This window comes from Scyliorhinus canicula, chromosome 17 (genome assembly GCF_902713615.1).
Source record: "Scyliorhinus canicula chromosome 17, sScyCan1.1, whole genome shotgun sequence".
Classification (NCBI taxonomy): Eukaryota; Metazoa; Chordata; class Chondrichthyes; order Carcharhiniformes; family Scyliorhinidae; genus Scyliorhinus; species Scyliorhinus canicula.
This window is the reverse complement of record NC_052162.1, coordinates 26653391-26671818: the sequence shown is the minus strand read 5'-3', so window position 1 is coordinate 26671818 and position 18428 is coordinate 26653391. Positions and strand designations below refer to the sequence as shown.

At 42.2% G+C, this 18428-nt stretch overlaps 1 protein-coding gene across 8 annotated transcripts in view; it reads left to right on the top strand.

The window, feature by feature from the left end:
- The window catches only part of atrx (ATRX chromatin remodeler), a 244313-nt gene that overhangs the window by 106848 nt on the left and 119037 nt on the right, over positions 1 to 18428 (top strand). For all 8 annotated transcript variants that reach the window (XM_038774481.1, XM_038774479.1, XM_038774480.1 and 5 more), the window contains 3 exons: positions 1708 to 1852; positions 11707 to 11816; positions 13511 to 13657. In XM_038774481.1, the coding sequence (XP_038630409.1) occupies positions 1708 to 1852; positions 11707 to 11816; positions 13511 to 13657 (402 nt within the window). The remainder of the gene's footprint in view (positions 1 to 1707; positions 1853 to 11706; positions 11817 to 13510; positions 13658 to 18428) is intronic.

Below are 18428 nucleotides of genomic sequence, written 5' to 3'. Positions count from 1 at the left end.
AAAATGAAAGTGAAGCTCAATTGATTCTTGACTGCGATAAGTAAGTTGTAATTTGAGAGTCCAATGGTAATGTACAATTTTTTGTATTTTAAAGCACTGATCCTATATATGGTGAAGTAACAGACTGGCCCTAGTCTTGTGTTCTGAATGTTTCAACTAAATTAAGTGGAGAAACTATATGGAAGTAAGATGGAGTCTCTGTTTTCAGACATGCAGTATGTTATGATTAAGCGTATTTTAAATAAGTTATCCAATTACTAGGGGTAAAATGGCTTTTAATTATTGGGAAAATTACTCTGTGGAACATGCCTGAATTGAAATAATCTCTTGGCGTGTAATTGTAGGCCACCGTTCATATTTGCAGGGAGGTCAACAGTTAACAGGATAGTGTTATTTTAAGTTTGTCAGTGTGAAGGATTCCCTGTAAGATACATTCGGCAATCCCTTGCCGTTAAATTTAAAACAACATTTGAGAACACAGGAAAAATGGGCAAAGTTTGATGAGTACTGTGACTCTCCAAAATAATTCTCTTGTTACCTCATGGGTATGAACTAACAACTTCCAGGATTGTAGTTGGTATGGAAGAACTTTCAGTATAGTCCTGGATAACCTGTATGCACATTATTTCTTCTATCTTGTACGCTGGAATGTTTCTTCTGGTTATACGCTGGAGAAACTCTGTATAAGTGTAAGATTGTGATTCTGGGGAATATATATTTCCATCTGTAAAAATGCAGCGTACATTTGAGAAAATAGACTCCTGACAAATTGAGCATACTCAAATTTGGGAATATAGTGTTGATTAATGATTTTGAGGATCAAGAGTAAAAGACTGCAATTGTACAACAACTGAAGTGTGCCACTTAACTATTTGCAATCTTTATCAATGCCTTAGACAAAGGGACCAATTATGTGGTATTAAATTTCCTGATGATACCACGCTAGGCAGATGGAGTAAGTTGACACGAGGAAATAAAAGACTGCAATGGGATATTGCCCAGTTAATTGAATGGGCACAAATTTGGTAGATGGAGGATAATGTGGGGAAATGTGAAACTGGTCTGCTCTGACAGGAAGAATAGAAAAGCAGCATATTACCTTGATGGAGAAAGATTGCAAATAGCGGCATAGAGGGATCTGAGTGTTCTGCTACATGAATCTCAAAGTTGGAATGCACATACAGCAAGTGAAATGGAAGTTGTCATTTATTGCAAGGGGAATGGAACATAAAGTGGAAATTTTACCTAAGTTGTACAAGTCACTACTGCAACCACATCTAGAATACTGTGTGTAGTTTGTTTGCCTTACTTGTGAAAGGGCATAATTGCATGTGAAGCAGTTCAGGTGTTTATTGACTGATTTGTGGGTTAAAAGGGTTAACTTGTGAGAACAGGCCTGGCCTGTTCTGAACTGAAATTTCACCCACCCACGCCAGTAGAGCGGCAGAGGCATTGAATATTTTGGGACGGAGTTGGGGTCTTAACTATCAAGGGGGTTAAAGGATATAGGAGTAAGGCAGAAAAATGGAGTTGAAGTCACATTCTGATCAACCATGATCTTATCAAATAGCTGAGCAGAATTGAGGGAACCAAATGGCCTATTCCTAGTTTGTATGTGAATTTCTCCCCACTTGCTTGACATTCAAAATTCATTAGTATGTGTTCTCCAAAATTAAGAATTGTCCAAATTTCATTTAAAATTTACAGGAGGTTCAAGTGTCGGAAGGGGTATCCCCAATGCAATGTCCGATTACCACTAAATTGATCCTTGATGAAGATAAGGAGACTAATGAAACCATCGTCCAGGTCCATAGAAACTTGGTGAGGAAACTGAAACCTCATCAAGTAGATGGTGAGTAAAAGTGTTTAAGTTCTCCAGCATACTAAGTAGTCCCTCAATTGATTGTGCATTATATGAAGACCTAATGTTATCAGCTGATGTTTTCAGGTAACCTTAAAAACTGGAGTGGCTCTTGCTGTCTACAGTATTCGTAGATTTACAAAGTATAGGATCCTTCCCATTTAAATGGGATTCAGCCAATACGAAATTCATTACTGTATAAAGCAAATTACTACCTTGTTTTCCAGAAAGTGGGTGGGTATGGGGAACACCCTTATCTGTTGTGCAGGAAAAAAATAGTCATCAAATGGGATAGGCGTACATTTTTACCAATCACCAAGAGTGCAAGGCAATGTGGATGGTCTGCCATGTTGCCATTAGGAATGCTCATGATGCTCTTTGCATATATGAACAGGAAAGGACCTCATCAATTTGCACACATTGTGTTGCACCTTCATGTCCATTGTCTACAGTCCATCTGTAATGCCTCTATTCTGCAGTAGTTCATGTCTGATCAGTTTGGTGCTGAGAATAAATAATTGTCTTTTGGAGGGCCTCCCCATTACATCTGTGGTTTATTACAATCTTCACGCAGTGCAAGTATAAAGATGGCCATTGTACCAACTGAATTGTTGTTGAGTACACCATTAGGATAAGGAACTGGGGAACATTGGACTTGGGAGCAGGTTATTTGACCCTTTAAGTCTGCTGTGGCATTCAATAAGGTCATGGCTGATCTGTTGTGGTCTCAACTTCACTTTCCTGCCTGCCCTTCATAAACCCTTGACTCCTTATCAAAAATGTATTCGGTTCTGCATTGAATACATTCCATGATCCAACCTTGATGACTTTTCTGCTTCCAAAATGCATAACCTCACACTGTTTCACGCTCTATTCCACCTGCCACTTGTTTGCCACTCTCCTAGCCTGTCCAAGTCCTTCTACAGCCCGCCTGCTTCCTCAATACGTGTCCCTCTATAGATCTTTGTATCATCTGCAAACTTAGCAACAGTGCCTTCAGTACCTTCTTCCAGATCATTAATGCATATTGTGAAAGGTTGCGGTCCCAGCACCTACCCCTGAGGCACACCAGTAGTCACCGACTGCCATCCTGAAAAAGACCCCTTTAACCCCACTCTCTGACTTCTGCCAGTGAGTCCTCTGTCCATACCAGGATCATACTCTTATCAGCATGGGCTCTTAACTTATTTAACAGTCTCCTGTGCAGCACCTTGTTAAGGGCCTTCTGGAAATCTAACTGAATCATGTCCACTGGTTCTCCTTTGTCTAACTTTGTTGTTACCACCTCAAAGAACTCTTAACAGATTTGTCAGACATGACCCCCCTTGACAAAGTTGTGCTGACTCAGTCCTATTTTATCATGCACTTCCAAGTACTCCCCAATTTCATCTTTAATAATGGACTCTAAAATCTTACCAATGACTGAAGCAACACTGTTACCACTCTTTGAGCATAATGCTTCTTTCAGGATTTTGTAATGGGAATTGATGTGGGAGAAAGAACAAAAAACAATACAGCACAGGAACAGGCCCTTCGGCCCTCCAAGCCTGTGCCGGTCATGATACCACCCTTGGCCAAAACCCTCAGCACTTCCTAGTGCCGTATCCCTCTATGCCCATCCTATCCATGTATTTGCCGAGATGCCATTTGAACGCCGTTAATGTATCTGCTTCCACAATATCCACTGGCAACGTGTTCCAGACACTCGCCACCCTCTTTATATAAAAGAAAAACTGCCTCACACATCTCTTCTAAACTTTGTCCCACAGACCGTAAACTTATGCCTCCTGGTGACTGACATCTCCACCCAGGGAAAGAGTGCCTGCTCATCCATGCCCCTTATAATCTTGTAGACCTCTATCAGGTCACACCTCTGTTGCCAATAATGTTGGTGTTTTTCGGTCCCACCCAGCAGCGTTGCCAATACTGTGGGTATTTCTGTTTATTTTAGTGAACCACAAGCCTTCCCTTATATCGATCAAATGACCACACAACCAGTTTCGTTAGTTCAAAAGATGGTTTATTTATATACACACACGAGTCATCTCAACGTGCAAACACAATATCTACTACAAGTTAAACTACACCTATCAGCTACAATAACCTATACTTAACTTCAGGGTGACTGGCACAGTGCAAATGGATACGGCCTTTATCTGGATTTCACTTGGCTGGTTTGAAGAAAGTGGCTGTCTCTGCTGGGCTCATCCGTCAGGTAGCGAGCATTGGTCTTGAACTCAGCTGGCTGTTCCTGCTGCAATTGGGCTGGCAGAGGCTGGATCCAAAAGAGACAGAACATATGGCTGTGCTCTCTTTTATCCCTCTGGGATTTTGCGCTCTTTGGGGCGGTCCTTAACCTTGGACCCAATAGTTCGCCAGGGCTCTGATCACGGTCTTCGATTTTGGCCAATAAAGGGGCGGGTGCCTTGGTGGATGGTCATGTCCTTAGCGGTCATTGACCTTGGCAGTGGGCTTTCTGAGTAAAGGGAGTGGTGCCGATCAGTCTGTGGCTGTACCGGTTGCTTGATTGGAGTTCTACTGTCCTTCGAAAATGGGCCATTAAATCAGGTCTGGTTGCCTGTGTTTCAGATACACATAGGCTCTGTATCTGTCTGAGTCCTGGGTTGGCCATAATTCCCATGGTCCTTTGCAGTAGCTATCTTAGATGGCTACATTCCGTCCTCTTGATCCTGAACGCGAAGCGTGGTGGATCACACTATTGATCCCTGTTCATCCTTGGTGGACCGGTCACCCTTGGTCAATGCAAGGTTCTGCTCGACTCTATCTTATGGTTTGGGCCATTTACCTAATATTTCATTAATACATAAATTAATTCATCTCTAACGGTCACTCTCATTCAGGTCACGATAAAACATTTAATTTATCCGCACAGTTGATCTCTAGCTAACGCTCTCTAAGCTACACTGTTGGTGGATATGAAAGAACTTGTATACAGCACAAAATTTAAAACCGCAGCATCACATTTCTACTTAATCCTAATAAAGTTAAAGAGGTATGTGGTTTATTTTTAGCAGTGATTGTTACGCGAGTTCAATTTTGTTGAATTCCAAAGAAGAGGGATAGGACTGTATATATCGGTGAGCGGGAGGCTTTTGCTCGCCGTTTACGGAGTCGAAGTGTCTGAATGACACTGCAGATTATTGCAATTACTAGAAGGGCCTCTGCTATGTATGAAAGGGGGTTCCATTTGGCAGTGTTTTCGCACCAGGTGGGGATTTCAATGTCTGTCTTTGTGTGGTGTAGTGTCCGGGCTGGTGGTGGCCTGTTGTGTGGTAGTGTTCAGGGCTGGCGTGGGGTTTGTTAAAACAGTCCGTTGCGCGCGCAGTTGCAGAAGTCCAGCGATGATCCAAATCCAGGTCAGTAGTCCTTGCTTCATCCTGTGTTTTCTGTTTTCCGGGTAATCCTGGGGGTGCAAGCATAGTATCTGTTATTATCTTTGGTTAGTCTTTCTCTCCTTACTCCAATTACCTATTATGATTGTCACCACGTGTGACTCCCTCATATTTGTTTTTTTGAAATACCATTTTGGAGAGACAAAAAATGCAAATTTTTGAAGTACAGAGACTCTCGCAGCATGTGGTCGATGCTGGGAGTGGTCGGACAATTTCTTTGACCAATCTTTTCTTGCAACCAGTGGTGGTTGAGACTTACCTTAACCAGCCAAATTTCAGGGCGGCCAGTTTTATATATTTGTTAGCTGCAATCACATTTGTCCTGGGATGTAACTAGCATATGGAGTCGCTGTAGTGTGACCGAAGAAGAGAGGAAGGAGGAGAGAAACAAAAATGAAGTGGCATTGCTGAGGTGTCCTGCCAAGAGAAGTGGTGTGTAAGCGCTCACAGTTTGCATGGGATAGCTGGGACTTTGTAGCTGTTCTGGGTGGTCTCTTTCATATCTGGTGGCTGGTCTAGCTGATGGCGGGTGTCCCTGGCAATCTCGGGCGAAGTGTCCTGACTGCCCACAGTTGGAACATGACCCCCAGGACATGCAAGGTGGAGCAGGCTCTCTGGTGTATTGCTCCCTGGGATATTGGACTTCTCCTCTACCCTCATTTATCTATGTGGGTCCCTGACTAGTCCTCACTGGATGCATGGTGGCTTCTTGGCCATTCTGTTGTATCTGTTCCTGCAGTGACTGTTCCCATGCTCTAGATAGATGACTCAGTACCCATGCTTCATTGTGTGCCTCTTCTGTGGGATCAAAGTTTATGCAAGCCTTTTTACTTGCTTCTGTGGCTTAGGAGACTAAAGCGTGGGTCCATTTGGTCGTGTCTTCAGCATCTAGGTTAGCGTGGTTTAAATCCCCAAATACTGCCTTAAAATGTATCCAGGTACGACCAGCAAAGGCAGTCGGATGTTCCCCGTTCCTCTGTCTACATTTGTTCAAGCCCTCCACAGGATCTCCTTTACTGTATCCGATGGTTCTAATATGGCTGTTTTCATTTCCTGTAGGGTTCCTTCTACTACATTTTGGGGTTCTGGCAAAGCTGACCTTATGGACTGGCTGAGGCTCATAACTATTAGCTTTACTTCCTCTCTCTTGTCTAGGCCATACATAACGTTTTGTTGGCGCACCTCCTCAAAAAAGCTGTGCGGGTCTGCAGTGGGCTGCAATGGACTAATTTTCGTGCAAGCTTCTCTTAATTGGGTTATGGATAGTGGGGTGGTGTAAACGATATCAGGCTCCTCCTGGTCCGATGGCTTGCGTTGTGTGGTAACCGGATTCATGGGGGTCGAATTGTGAGTGGGGGTGTGTGCTGCCTATACAGTCGGTGCTGCGGGTGCTTTTCTTTTTAGGGCAGAGGGGGCTCGATTTTGATTTCCCGTGTCCTCTACGTATCTTTGGGCACTTTCGTTTAACTCTTGCCAATCGGGAGCACCGTCCTCATCTAAATCCTGCCCGAATGTGTACCTGAAGCTATTCTGTACTGAGAGTAGCGACTAACTTTTCTGTCTTCTGTCAGCATTATCATGGTCAACGGTACTCTGCCTCTGTTCCTTAGTGGTGCTGTGGAGCGCTCTCAAAGCTGCTTTTAAATCTGTGCATTTGCTAGTTAGCTGGGCGACCTGTTGTTCTGCTTCCTCTCTTACCAGGACTGCGCGCTGTGTATCTTGGTAGGCTTTATCGTATTGGGTCTGGAAGCTACTAATGTGAACTAGACAAGATTGATGTGCACGTTTTACATCGGCCATTTCCTTATCCTTAGCTGCTAACTGTTCCTGGAGTTGCTCAATTATCTTCTCGCTTTCGTTACTGTTTCCTTCGTTCTTTTCTTCCTTCTCAATTAACTGCCTACGGAGCGTCTTTACAACCTCCTCTGTGCCTCGCAACTGTGCCAAACAGGACATTATTGCCATCGGCTTTGTGACTTTGTCTACATTTTACTTGTGGACCTCGCTTAGGTTCTCCCACCAAGTCTGTCCTATCTTTCCTGGACCTGACTCATCATTAGCGCAAATATTCGACCAAAGGGGCCATCCTTTCCCCTTTAAGTATTTCCTTAACTCTTCCACCCATATGGGGCATTGCTCTGCTCTGTTGGTCGCTCCAACCTTGGGTTCCAGTGGATTCATCAAGCTTTCCATTGCTTTAGTGGCCATTACTTCTCTTATCTCTTTCTCTACTTTTAATTTGGGACAGAGGAATAAGGCGCTGATTTGAACAGGTATGGCTTAAGCTATTTTCCGGCTCACAATCTCTCGATAGTTGAAAGCAATTCTAACGAGTTTACCTTACTCTTCCTGTTAGGTACGCATGCGGGTTAGTACACACTTCTGAAATTCGGTTATTTGGTCGATATGGAACTTGCACTTGTGATTCTTTCTCTTTCTCGCAATTGGATTCAAAGTTTGTGGGTTCTCTCAGAGTGACAAAGTCAATTCTAATCAATTCAATTCTAATTCTAGTCAAAGTTCATCAATAATGTTGGTGTTTTTCGGTCCCACCCAGCAGCGTCGCCTACACTGTGGGTATTTCTATTTATCTTAGTGAACCACAAGCCTTCCCTAATATCAATCAAATGACCACACAACCAGTTAGTTAGTTCAAAAGATGGTTAATTTACATACACAAGAGGTATCTCAACATGCAAACACAATATCTACTACGAGTTAAACTACACCCATCAGTTACAATAACTTATATTTAACTTCAGGGCGACTGTCACTGTGCAAATGGATAAGGCCTTTATCTGGATTTCACTTGACTGGATTGAAGAAAGTGGCTCTGTCTCTGCTGGGCTCATCCGTCAGGTAGCGATCGTTGGTCTTGAACTTAGCTGGCTGTTCCTGCTGCAATTGGGCTGGCACAGGCCGGATCCAAAAGAGACAGAACACATGGCTGTGCTTTCTTTTACCCCTATGGGATTTCACGCTCTTTGGGCGGTTCTTAACCTTGGACCCAATAGTTCGACGGGGCTCTGATCACTGTCCAATAAAGGGGCGGGTGCCTTGGTGGCTGGGTGGGCCTTAGTGGTCATTGACCTTGACAGTTGGGCTTTCTGTGTAAGGGGAGTGGCGCGATCAGTCTGTGGCTGTACCGGTTATTTGATTGGAGTTCTATTGTCCTGGGAAAATGGGTCATTAAAATGCAAACGAAAAAAACAAAAAAAAATGGCTTATTGTCACAAGTAGGCTTCCAATAAAGTTACTGTGAAAAGCCCCTAGTCGTCGCATTCTGGCGCCTGTTTGGGGAGGCTGGTACGGGGATTGAACCGTGCTGTTGGCCTGCCTTGGTCTGCTTTCAAAGCCAGCGATTTAGTCCTGAGCTAAACCAGCCCCTGAACGAGCAGGATTTTGATCAGGTCTGGTTACCTGTGTTTCAGATACACATAGGCTCTGTATCTGTCTGAGTCCTGGGTTGGTCATAATTCCCATGGTCCTTTGCAGATGGCCATCTTAGATGGCTACACCTCAACCTCCGTTTTGTGCATATTCCAAGTGCTGCCGTACCAAGGTTCACAACTGTAGCCTGACTTGCTAGTTTTTATACTCAAATGCCCTGTCCAATGAAGGCAAGCATTCCGTATGCTTTCTTGACTTACTTTGTCCACCTGTGTTGCCACTTTCAATGATCCGTGGATATGTGCGCCCAGATCTCTCTGACTTTCTATATTCCTAAGAGTTCTGCCATTTATGGTATATTTCCCCTCTATGTTAGACCTATCAATATGCATTACCTCACATTTGTCTGGGGTAAACTTCATTCGCCTTTTCTCTGCCCAGGTCTCCAACCTGTCTATGTCCTGCTGTATCCTCTGACAGTCTTCAACAGTATTTGCCACTCCACCAACCTTGATGTCATTCACAAACTTGCGAATCAGACCAGCTACATTTTCCTCCAAATCGTTTATGTACATTACAAACAACAGAGGCCCAAGCACAGATTCCTATCGAACACCACTAGTCACAACCTTCCATTCAGAAAAACGCCCATTTACTGCTACCCGTTGCCTTCTGTGACTACACCAGTTCTGTATCCATCTTGCCACCTCACCTCTGATCCTGTGTGACTTCACCTTTTGTACCAATCTGCCATGAGATACCTTGTCCAAGGCTTTACTGACCTCCACGTAAACAACATCCACCGCACTCCCCATATCAATCATCTTTGTCACCTCCTTGAAAAACTCGGACCAAGTTAGTGAGGCACGACCTCCCCTTCACAAAACCATGCTGTCCATTGCTTACGAGTCCATTTGTTTCCAAATGGGTATAAATCCTGTCCCTGAGAATTGTCTCCAATAATTTACTGACTACCGATGTGAGGCTCACCGGCTAATAGCTTCATGGATTATCCCTGCTACCTTTCTGAAACAGCGGTACCACATTAGCTATTCTCCAGTCCTCTGGGATCTCGCCTGTAGCCAATGAGGATACAAAGATGTTTGTTAAGGCCCAAGCAATTTCCTCCCTTGTTTCACTCAGTGTTCTGGGGTAAATCCCATCGGCCCAGGAGACTTGTCTACCAAGACCCAATACCACTTCCTTTTCGATGTCAACATGACCCAGACAGTCCACACACCCTACCCAAGAATCATCTTCCACAAAGATTGGGTAGCACAAGTGGATAGCACTGTAGCTTCACAGTGCCAGAGTCCCAGGTTCGATTCCCAGCTTGGGTCACTGTCTGTGCGGAGTCTGCACGTTCTCCCTGTGTCTACGTGGGTTTCCTCCGGGTGCTCCGGTTTCCTCCCACAGTCCAAAAGACATGCAAGTTAGGTGGATTGGCCATGTTAAATTGTCCTTCCTGTCCAAAAAGGTTAGGTGGGGTAATTGGGTTAAGGGGATAGGGTGGAACTGAGGGCTTAAGTGGGTTGGTACAGACTCGATGGGCTGAATGGCCTCCTTCTGCACTATGTTCTATGTTCAAAGTCCTTTTCTTTCATGAACACTGATGCAAAGTACACATTTAGTACCTTGCCCATTTCCTCTGGCTCAACACATTGATAACCCCCACTATCCTTAAGTGGTCCAATCCTTTCCCTGGCCACCCTCTTGCTTTTTACATATAAATAAAAGCTTTGGAATTCACCTTAATCCCACTTGCCAAGGTCTTTTTAATGACCCCCTCCTATCCCTCCTAATTTCCCACTTAAGTACCTTCCTACTTTCTTTATACTCATAGAATTTATAGAATTGACAGTGCAGAAGGAGGCCATTCAGCCCATCGAGTCTGCACCAGCTCTTGGAAAGAGCACCCTTCCCAACCGCACATCTCCGTCCCATCCCCATAACCCAGTAACCCCATCCAACACTAAGGGCAATTTTGGACACTAAGGGCAATTTTATTATGGCCAATCCACCTAACCTGCATATCTTTGGACTGTGGGAGGAAACCGGAGCACCCGGAGGAAACCCACGGACACGGGGAGAACGTGCAGACTCCGCACAGACAGACAGTGACCCAAGCCGGGTATCGAACCTGGATCCCTGGAGCTGTGAAGCAATTGTGCAAATCACTGTGCTACCATGCTGCCCTACTCGAGAGGGTTTCGACTTAGTTCCTTCTTAAATAGCCCTGAGATAATTCACCCCTGCTGTTGCAATGCCACTGACACTTGTGCGCAAGAGTGCTATAAAAAGTGAGAACATTTATCCTGATTCTGCATCCAAGACCATCAACCATGTGTAGCAGCCTCCATCAGTAAAGAGGCAGCATAGTGTAAATGCTGATTTTTCTGTCTTGAGCTGTGTTTTCATGACATGATGGAAGTTTTTTAATGGTCAAAAAAAACTAATTAAAAACATACGTATCAAACTGCATGGCATTCCAAAAAAGCTGGCAGTACTAATAACTAAACTGCATCCATTTTTCTTTATTCTTTAATGGGGTGTGGGTATCGCTGGCAAGGCCAGCATTTGTTGCCCATTTCCAGTTATTTCTGAACTGAGTGGCTGGCCAACTACAGAAGAGTTTATCAGATTGCTGTGGGTGTGAAGTCACATGTAAGTCAGACTAGGTAAGGATGGCAAATCCTTAACCAGACAATCACTAATCGTTTTATGGTCACCATTACTGAAACTAGCTTTCAATTCCGGATTTCTTTTTATTTAATTCTAATCTCACCTGCTGCCGTGATGGGATTTAAACCCATGTTCCCAGTGGCCTGGGCCTCTAGATTACTAGTCCAGTGGTATAACTATGCACTGTCTCCACCTATTATCTAGTGTAGGAACTCGAGATTGACCAAAAATTGCTGATCTAATTGCTTTAGTATTTAACAAAATGTACTTTTTCCAAAATCAAAATATATAACATTACCCTTTTCTTTTGAAGTTGTATAGATTTTTTTCTGAATTAATAATAATTGTTTATTTGTGCAGGTGTGCAATTCATGTGGGATTGTTGCTGTGAGTCAGTGAGAACAATCTCAAAGGAGAACGGTTCTGGGTGCATTTTGGCACATTGTATGGGACTTGGAAAAACACTGCAGGTGAGCATCTGGTCTGCAAAGGGCTTAGATGTACCAATATATTCGCTTGCAACTTTAAAAAAATACTTACTTTGTACTTTGCAGGAAATACTAAATTCATAAGAATGACGTAATAATACAACTAATGTTCCATTTGGGTGGATCCAAGATTGTAGTGAAGGTTTTCCAATATGCCTTTTACATTAAGCTTTTCTGTCATAACATTCCTAAAGGTGAATGTTCTATTGTAGCTGAGAAAAGCGAGACTTTCCTTAAGCCTGCTTAATGCATAGTATTTTTTTCATGCTGGAACTGTGCACAAAACCAGGCTGTGCATTCAGCCAGACTGTTATTGAGATCAGTGTCACTGTGCACTGTATCAGTGGATAGATGTTTATAACCATAGGTACAAAACCGTGATTTTTGCATACAGTCTTAAGTGCAAAATGGTGAATGTAGATTTCAGGTGAAGTCAATATTTTATGCCAAAGACCAGAGGGTTGTTTTCTTTGCTCATGCACACTAGAAAGAGATTCAGCCAAAGAGGAACAGTGAAATGGCAGCAAGAAAGATTCCTTAATAGAGAAGGCAAGACGAAATTGAAACATCATATTTAATTAAAAATTGCAGGCAAGAAATTATTGGTTTGTGGCAAATCAGCAAATTTATTCAGAACAACCCTCAGTTCTCTATTGAAAAGGTGGTTTTCTCTCTGCCTCCTGACAGAAGTGCTGTACTGAAGCAACAGATGAAGGGGGAGAGAACAGCACTAGTTATGTGGAACCAATCATCTGTTGCGAATAAGGTTAGCTTTTTGCTGTGGAAAGTGGGGGTTGTGTTGGGGGAAGGAAAGAGTAAAATGCACATAAGAGAAATAACTTGATATAAAGTTAAAGTTGAACAGTTCAATGAATTGCAGTTTACAGCACCCTTTTCTCAACCAAATATCCAGAAATTTTGCATTACTTTCAGTCATGTGCTGTCACCCAGGCTTTCAGCAACTCGGGTAAGCATGTATGAAGCAATTAATTGTGATCACTTTTTTGCATTGAAAGTGTGGAAAACGTGTGAAATATAAATCTTTGTGGAATCTGGGTTGGTGAGGCAGAAATCTGTCCATTTCAACCAAAACTGAAAAAATAGCAACATGAACAATATAGCATTGAATAAATGGCAAATTATTTTGAAATCTGCAAAAGAATGCACTTAATTGAATTGTTCATTGAACTAACTTGTACCTGAGTGGGGCTCCAGAAATGCTACCGTTTTTAACATTTAATTTTATTTTGGTATTTGTGAATCCTCTATTTTCTGTGGCACTGGAATAAGGTATTTAGTAATGAGTCTTATTCAAATTCTTAATTAAAAATTGAATGTTCAGTGCAGATTTGTATTTTAGTATGTATTCCCCAGAATACTCCAATTTCATAATTTACTAAATATTAATTAAATGGACTTTACTGGAAATTTAATGTGACCAATCCCATGGCTATCTCAACATTTTTACATTCTTTTAGCTGCATTTTATTTTACCTGGAAGTCAATACCAACCACTTCATAAATAACTTCTGTACACATAATGTAAAAATAATTTTAAATCATTATCAGTTTGCATAGTGAATGTGAGCCTGTGATGATCTGCTTTACTTTGTGTATTTACATTGAGTGCTGGAAAAATAATTTCTAAGGTACAATTTTTCTTGCTTTGGTTGCAGGTGGTGACCTTCTTGCACACCATGTTGTTGTCTGAGAAGCTAGACTTCAGTACTGCTTTGGTCGTTTGTCCACTGAACACCGTTCTTAATTGGATCAATGAATTTAACAAATGGCAGGATGGACTTGATGATGATGAATGTTTAGAGGTATTATATACCTTGTTGCAATCACTTTTTTTTTAAAGCGTGAGTTTTTTTGTAGATGATATCAATGGATTGGATTAAAATGTATAGGGAGTCCTACTAGAATCTGGTTTAACTTTATTCTCTTCTAGTTCCTGTGATTGAGCAACTATGTCATTGCAAACCCGTCCAACATTTTCTCCCCTGATTTGTCACCAAACATGGGTACAACTGCAGATCATTCTGTCCCTCGATCCTGTTGGAAGGGTTGGAGGGCAGGTAGAATGGAAATAGAGCAACTAAGAACCAAAGGCACAGAGAAGAGTCATTTTTGAAAGCAAAAAACAGATTGACAAATTTGGGAACTGAGTGGAGGCTTGATGGTTGACAACTGCTGAAGTTGTCCAGTGTTTGGGGGCAAAACTGAGGTTGCAGGAGGTTTAAGGCAGGGATACAGTGATTTGATAAAAAAGAATTAAAATCAACATGATGCAAAGCGGGAGAGAATTCTGAGCCAATGTGAAGTAAATGTGTTTACTTCTAATTAATACACTTTTAAAATAGGTGTTTCAAAATTTTACAATTATAAGGAGCCTGTAAAGTTAATTACTGAGGTGGATCAATTGGATTCTATTGGGAAATTGATTCTCAACCAATATTTTGGCTGTTGTCTTCTCCCCGTCGAGCTTCCTTTCCTCCAATTAATTCTCCACCACTTTATTTACTTTGCCAACCCAACTGGACTTGGCCGCAGCTCCATTATCCTCCTGGTCTGCTCTCAGTACTAAACCTCTTTTCTAGTACTCTCCATCTCAATCTGCATGCACAACTTGATCATTTATGAAACTAATTTCCTCAACTCTATTCTTTTTTTAAAAAAAATTATTACAAACATATATAAAAAGTTACAACACACAAACAAACCGGGAAGCAGGCTTCCTAGCAATCTTGAAAGATGACCATCAATGCATCTACTATTTCTAGGGCTACTTCCTCATGTATCCTGGGTTATAGATTTATTAGCCTTCAATCCCATCAATTTCCCTGCTAATACTGATTTGCTTCAGTTCCTCCCTCCCACAAACCCCGTGTTCCCAACATTTCTGGTATGTTATTTATGTCCTCCTTAGTGAAAACCGAACCATACAAAGTATGTATTCAGTTGGTCAGCCAGTTTTTTTGTTCACCATTATAAATTGTCTGGGACCTACATATGCCATTGCCATCTTTTTCTCTTCACATACCTTTTAGAAACTTTTACGGTCAATTTTTTAAGTTCCCCGCAACTTACTCTCCTATTGTTTCTCCTTAATCAATCCCTTTGTCCTCCTGCTGAATTCTAAATTGATCCCAATCTTCAGGTCTGCTGTTTCTTCTGGCCAATTTGTCTGCTTCCTTGAGTCTAATACTATCTTTAATTTCCTTTGTAATCCACGCCAGACAGGAACGAACAATTGTATTTCACCCAAGCTCTTTGAATGTTTGCCATTGCCCGTCCACTGTTATCCTGTTAAGTAATGTTCCCCAATCCATCGTAACCAAAGGACTCTAAGGAGGATGAAATAAAAGTAGTTCTGCGGCTCCTGTACATTGCATCCATGAGACCACACTGAGTACGGTGTATAGAATTCATAGAATTTACATAGAAAGTTTTGGTCACCTTTTTGGAGGTGAGACATACATTTCAGAGAAGGTTTACACTTATTGATCTTTAGAAGGATGGGAGATAATCTTATTAAAACTAGGGCCACTTCTTTAAGTATCCTCGGATGTAGATTTAGGGGCTTGATAGGGTCGATGCTGTGAGGAAAAATGAGATTACTCAATATTTTTTTGATAATCTTTATTAGTGTCACAAGTAGGCTTGCATTAACAGTGCAATGAAATTACTATGAAAATCCCCTAGGCACCACACTATGATGCCTGTTCGGGTACACTCAATTCAGAATGTCCCATTTGCCTAGCAAGTGCATCTTTCGGGACTTTTTGTAGGAGGAAACGGAGCACCCGGAGGAAACCCGTGGAGAATGTGCAGACTCCGCACAGATAGTGACCCAAGCCGGGAATCGTACCCGTGTTCCTGGCGCTGTGAAGCAACAGTACTAATCACTGTGCTACCATGCAGCCCATAATGACACTGTTATGTACTGTGGAACAGCCTCATGTGAGAGTATTGGCATGATTGGTTTAATTAAAATGAAGATGGAATAGAGAGCTTTATTGAATTTGCCTTTGGTTTCACCTCCAATAAAGCATATTATCATACAGTTTTAGTTGAATCAGTAAATATTTCATGCATACCTACATTCATACATTTGTGCATAAATAACATCCATACAATACAAAATTAACACCTGCACTTAAAGCACTTACTGCAGTTAAAACAGATAGTTAGACTATACGGGTCAAAACATCAGTCAGGACTACTAATTCGCTTATAACGACTTGTTAAACATAAAATGTTTGACTAAAAGACAATGCTCCTTCACTCGGATGTGGAGATTTTAAGGATAACACAGGCAAATACATCTTATGTTACAAGGTTTTCATGTTACACGATTTTCAGGAAACACACAGTCCCTCTAAATCCACAGACTGATACAACACTCCATTCTTCAACCAAATGGCAGGTCCCACTCAATCCATCTTCTGTGGATTTATCCTTCAATTCCCCCCAGCTGATAGCCATACGAGTGTTTCCAAATTGCGCGCACAATAAGACATCCTTAAAAATCCTCCTCCAAACCAGTGCTTTCCCTCTGCTGTTTTCATCAAGGATCCGACTCCAGGCTTTCCGATTTCCTTTCCGTATTCCTTTGTTTTAAATGCTATTACACAACTCTCTCAGATTCAGCCACAGATTCCTCGCAATTGTTTCACCTATCACTGCGCAGTCTGCAGTAAGGTCTCCCAAATCTTAGAATTACGACAGATATCTTTTCTGTCTTCTAGCCAACTCCTTCTCAACCCTGCCTGTGAATTCAGTAGACAGTATGCTGTTCCAGTTTCCTTTGTTGCTGGAAACTCTTCTTCATTTCTCTAGTTTCCTTAACTAGCTGTCCTTTAGATTTCTGGCACTGCCTTTCTTAACCATTGCTCCATTGTATGGCTTTTCTTGCAGCAAAGGTGCGAGCTGTTCACCCTCTAGCTTCCTGTCACCAACTGCTCAGTCAAAACCAAACTCAAAAGCGCTCCTACCCTATAGATGCCATGATTGCTAAGCAACCATCCATTCCTTCTCCAAGCTTTTATTTATTTTTCATGCCGTTAACACTCTATACAATAGCAAAAGTTTGAACTGAATCTAAAAACCCGATACATGCAAATACCGTTGCCTAACAGTAATCCAACTGTAGGTTTACCCATCCTTACATCAAAACACTATTGACAAATATTAGAAAGAAGGCGTAGATTTAAATGGGGGTTTAATTTACAAATTTAGATCCACTGAAAATTACCTCTACTTACCTGACTAAATGAATAGCACCAGGGGGCTATTTGAATAGGAAATTGCATTCAGCAGATAAGGCACATGATTTGAAGTTAATTGCATTTTCAAAGGAACATATACAATTGGTGGAGGGAAAGTAGTAAGTTTACTTTAATAACTACAGTGACCATAAAGCAACCTGAAAGATTGCTTTATTATTGTTATTAGCTAAACTGGAGTCAATGCGGATGACTGTACAATGTTCAGCACTGTGCACAACTCCTCGGATACTGAAGCAGTCCATGTCCAAATGCAGCAAGACTTTGACAATATCCAGGCTTGGGCTGACAGGTGGCAAGTTACATTTGCGCCACACAAGTGCCAGCTGATGACCATCTTGTACAAGAGAAGATTTAACCACCGCCCCTTGACATTCAATGGCATTACATCGCTGAAACAGCCACAGTCAACCTCCTAGGGATTACCATTGATCAGAAACTGAACTGGACTAGCCATATTAATACTGTGACTACCAGGGCAGGTCAAAGGCTAGGAATCCGACGGTGAGTAACTCGCCTCCTGATTTCCCCCCCAAAAAAAAGTCTGTCCACCATCCACAAGGCACAAGTTAGGACTGTAATGGAATACTTTCCACTTGCCTGGATGAGTGCAGTTCCAACAGCACTCCAGAAGCTCAACACAATCCAGGACAAAGCAGCCCGCTTGATTGCTCCACCTTCCACAAACCCTCTGCCACCGACGAACAATGGCAGCCATATGCACCGTCTACAAGATGCACTGCAGTAACTCACCAAGATTTCTTAGACCAACACTTTCCAAGCCCAAGACCGCTACCATATAATATTATTATTATCATCATTGTCACAAGTAGGTTTACATTAATGAAGTTACTGTGAAAACCAAGGACAAGAGCAGCAGATGCCTGGGAACCCCACCTCCTAGAGGTTCCCCTCCATATCACTTACCACCCTGACTTGGAAATATATCACCGCCCCTTCACTCGCTGGGGCAACATCCTGGGACTCTCTCCCTAACAGCACAGTACATGTACCTACACCTCAATGACTGCAGCAGTTCAAGAAGGCGCATCACCACCATCTTCTGAAGGGCAATTAGGGATGGGCAATAAATGCTGGCCTAACCAGTGACGCCCACATCCCATACATGAATTTTTTAAAAAACTATAGCATTTACATAAAACTTAAACATGGACTTGATCCTTGTTTTTGTGGCAGTACCTTCTGATCACAAAAATAGCATGGCCTCTGATTTCGGTATTTTTGATTAGTGTTGAAGTTTGAACTTCAAAAGGTTATGAATATAGTTGTTTGAGTGACACTATGT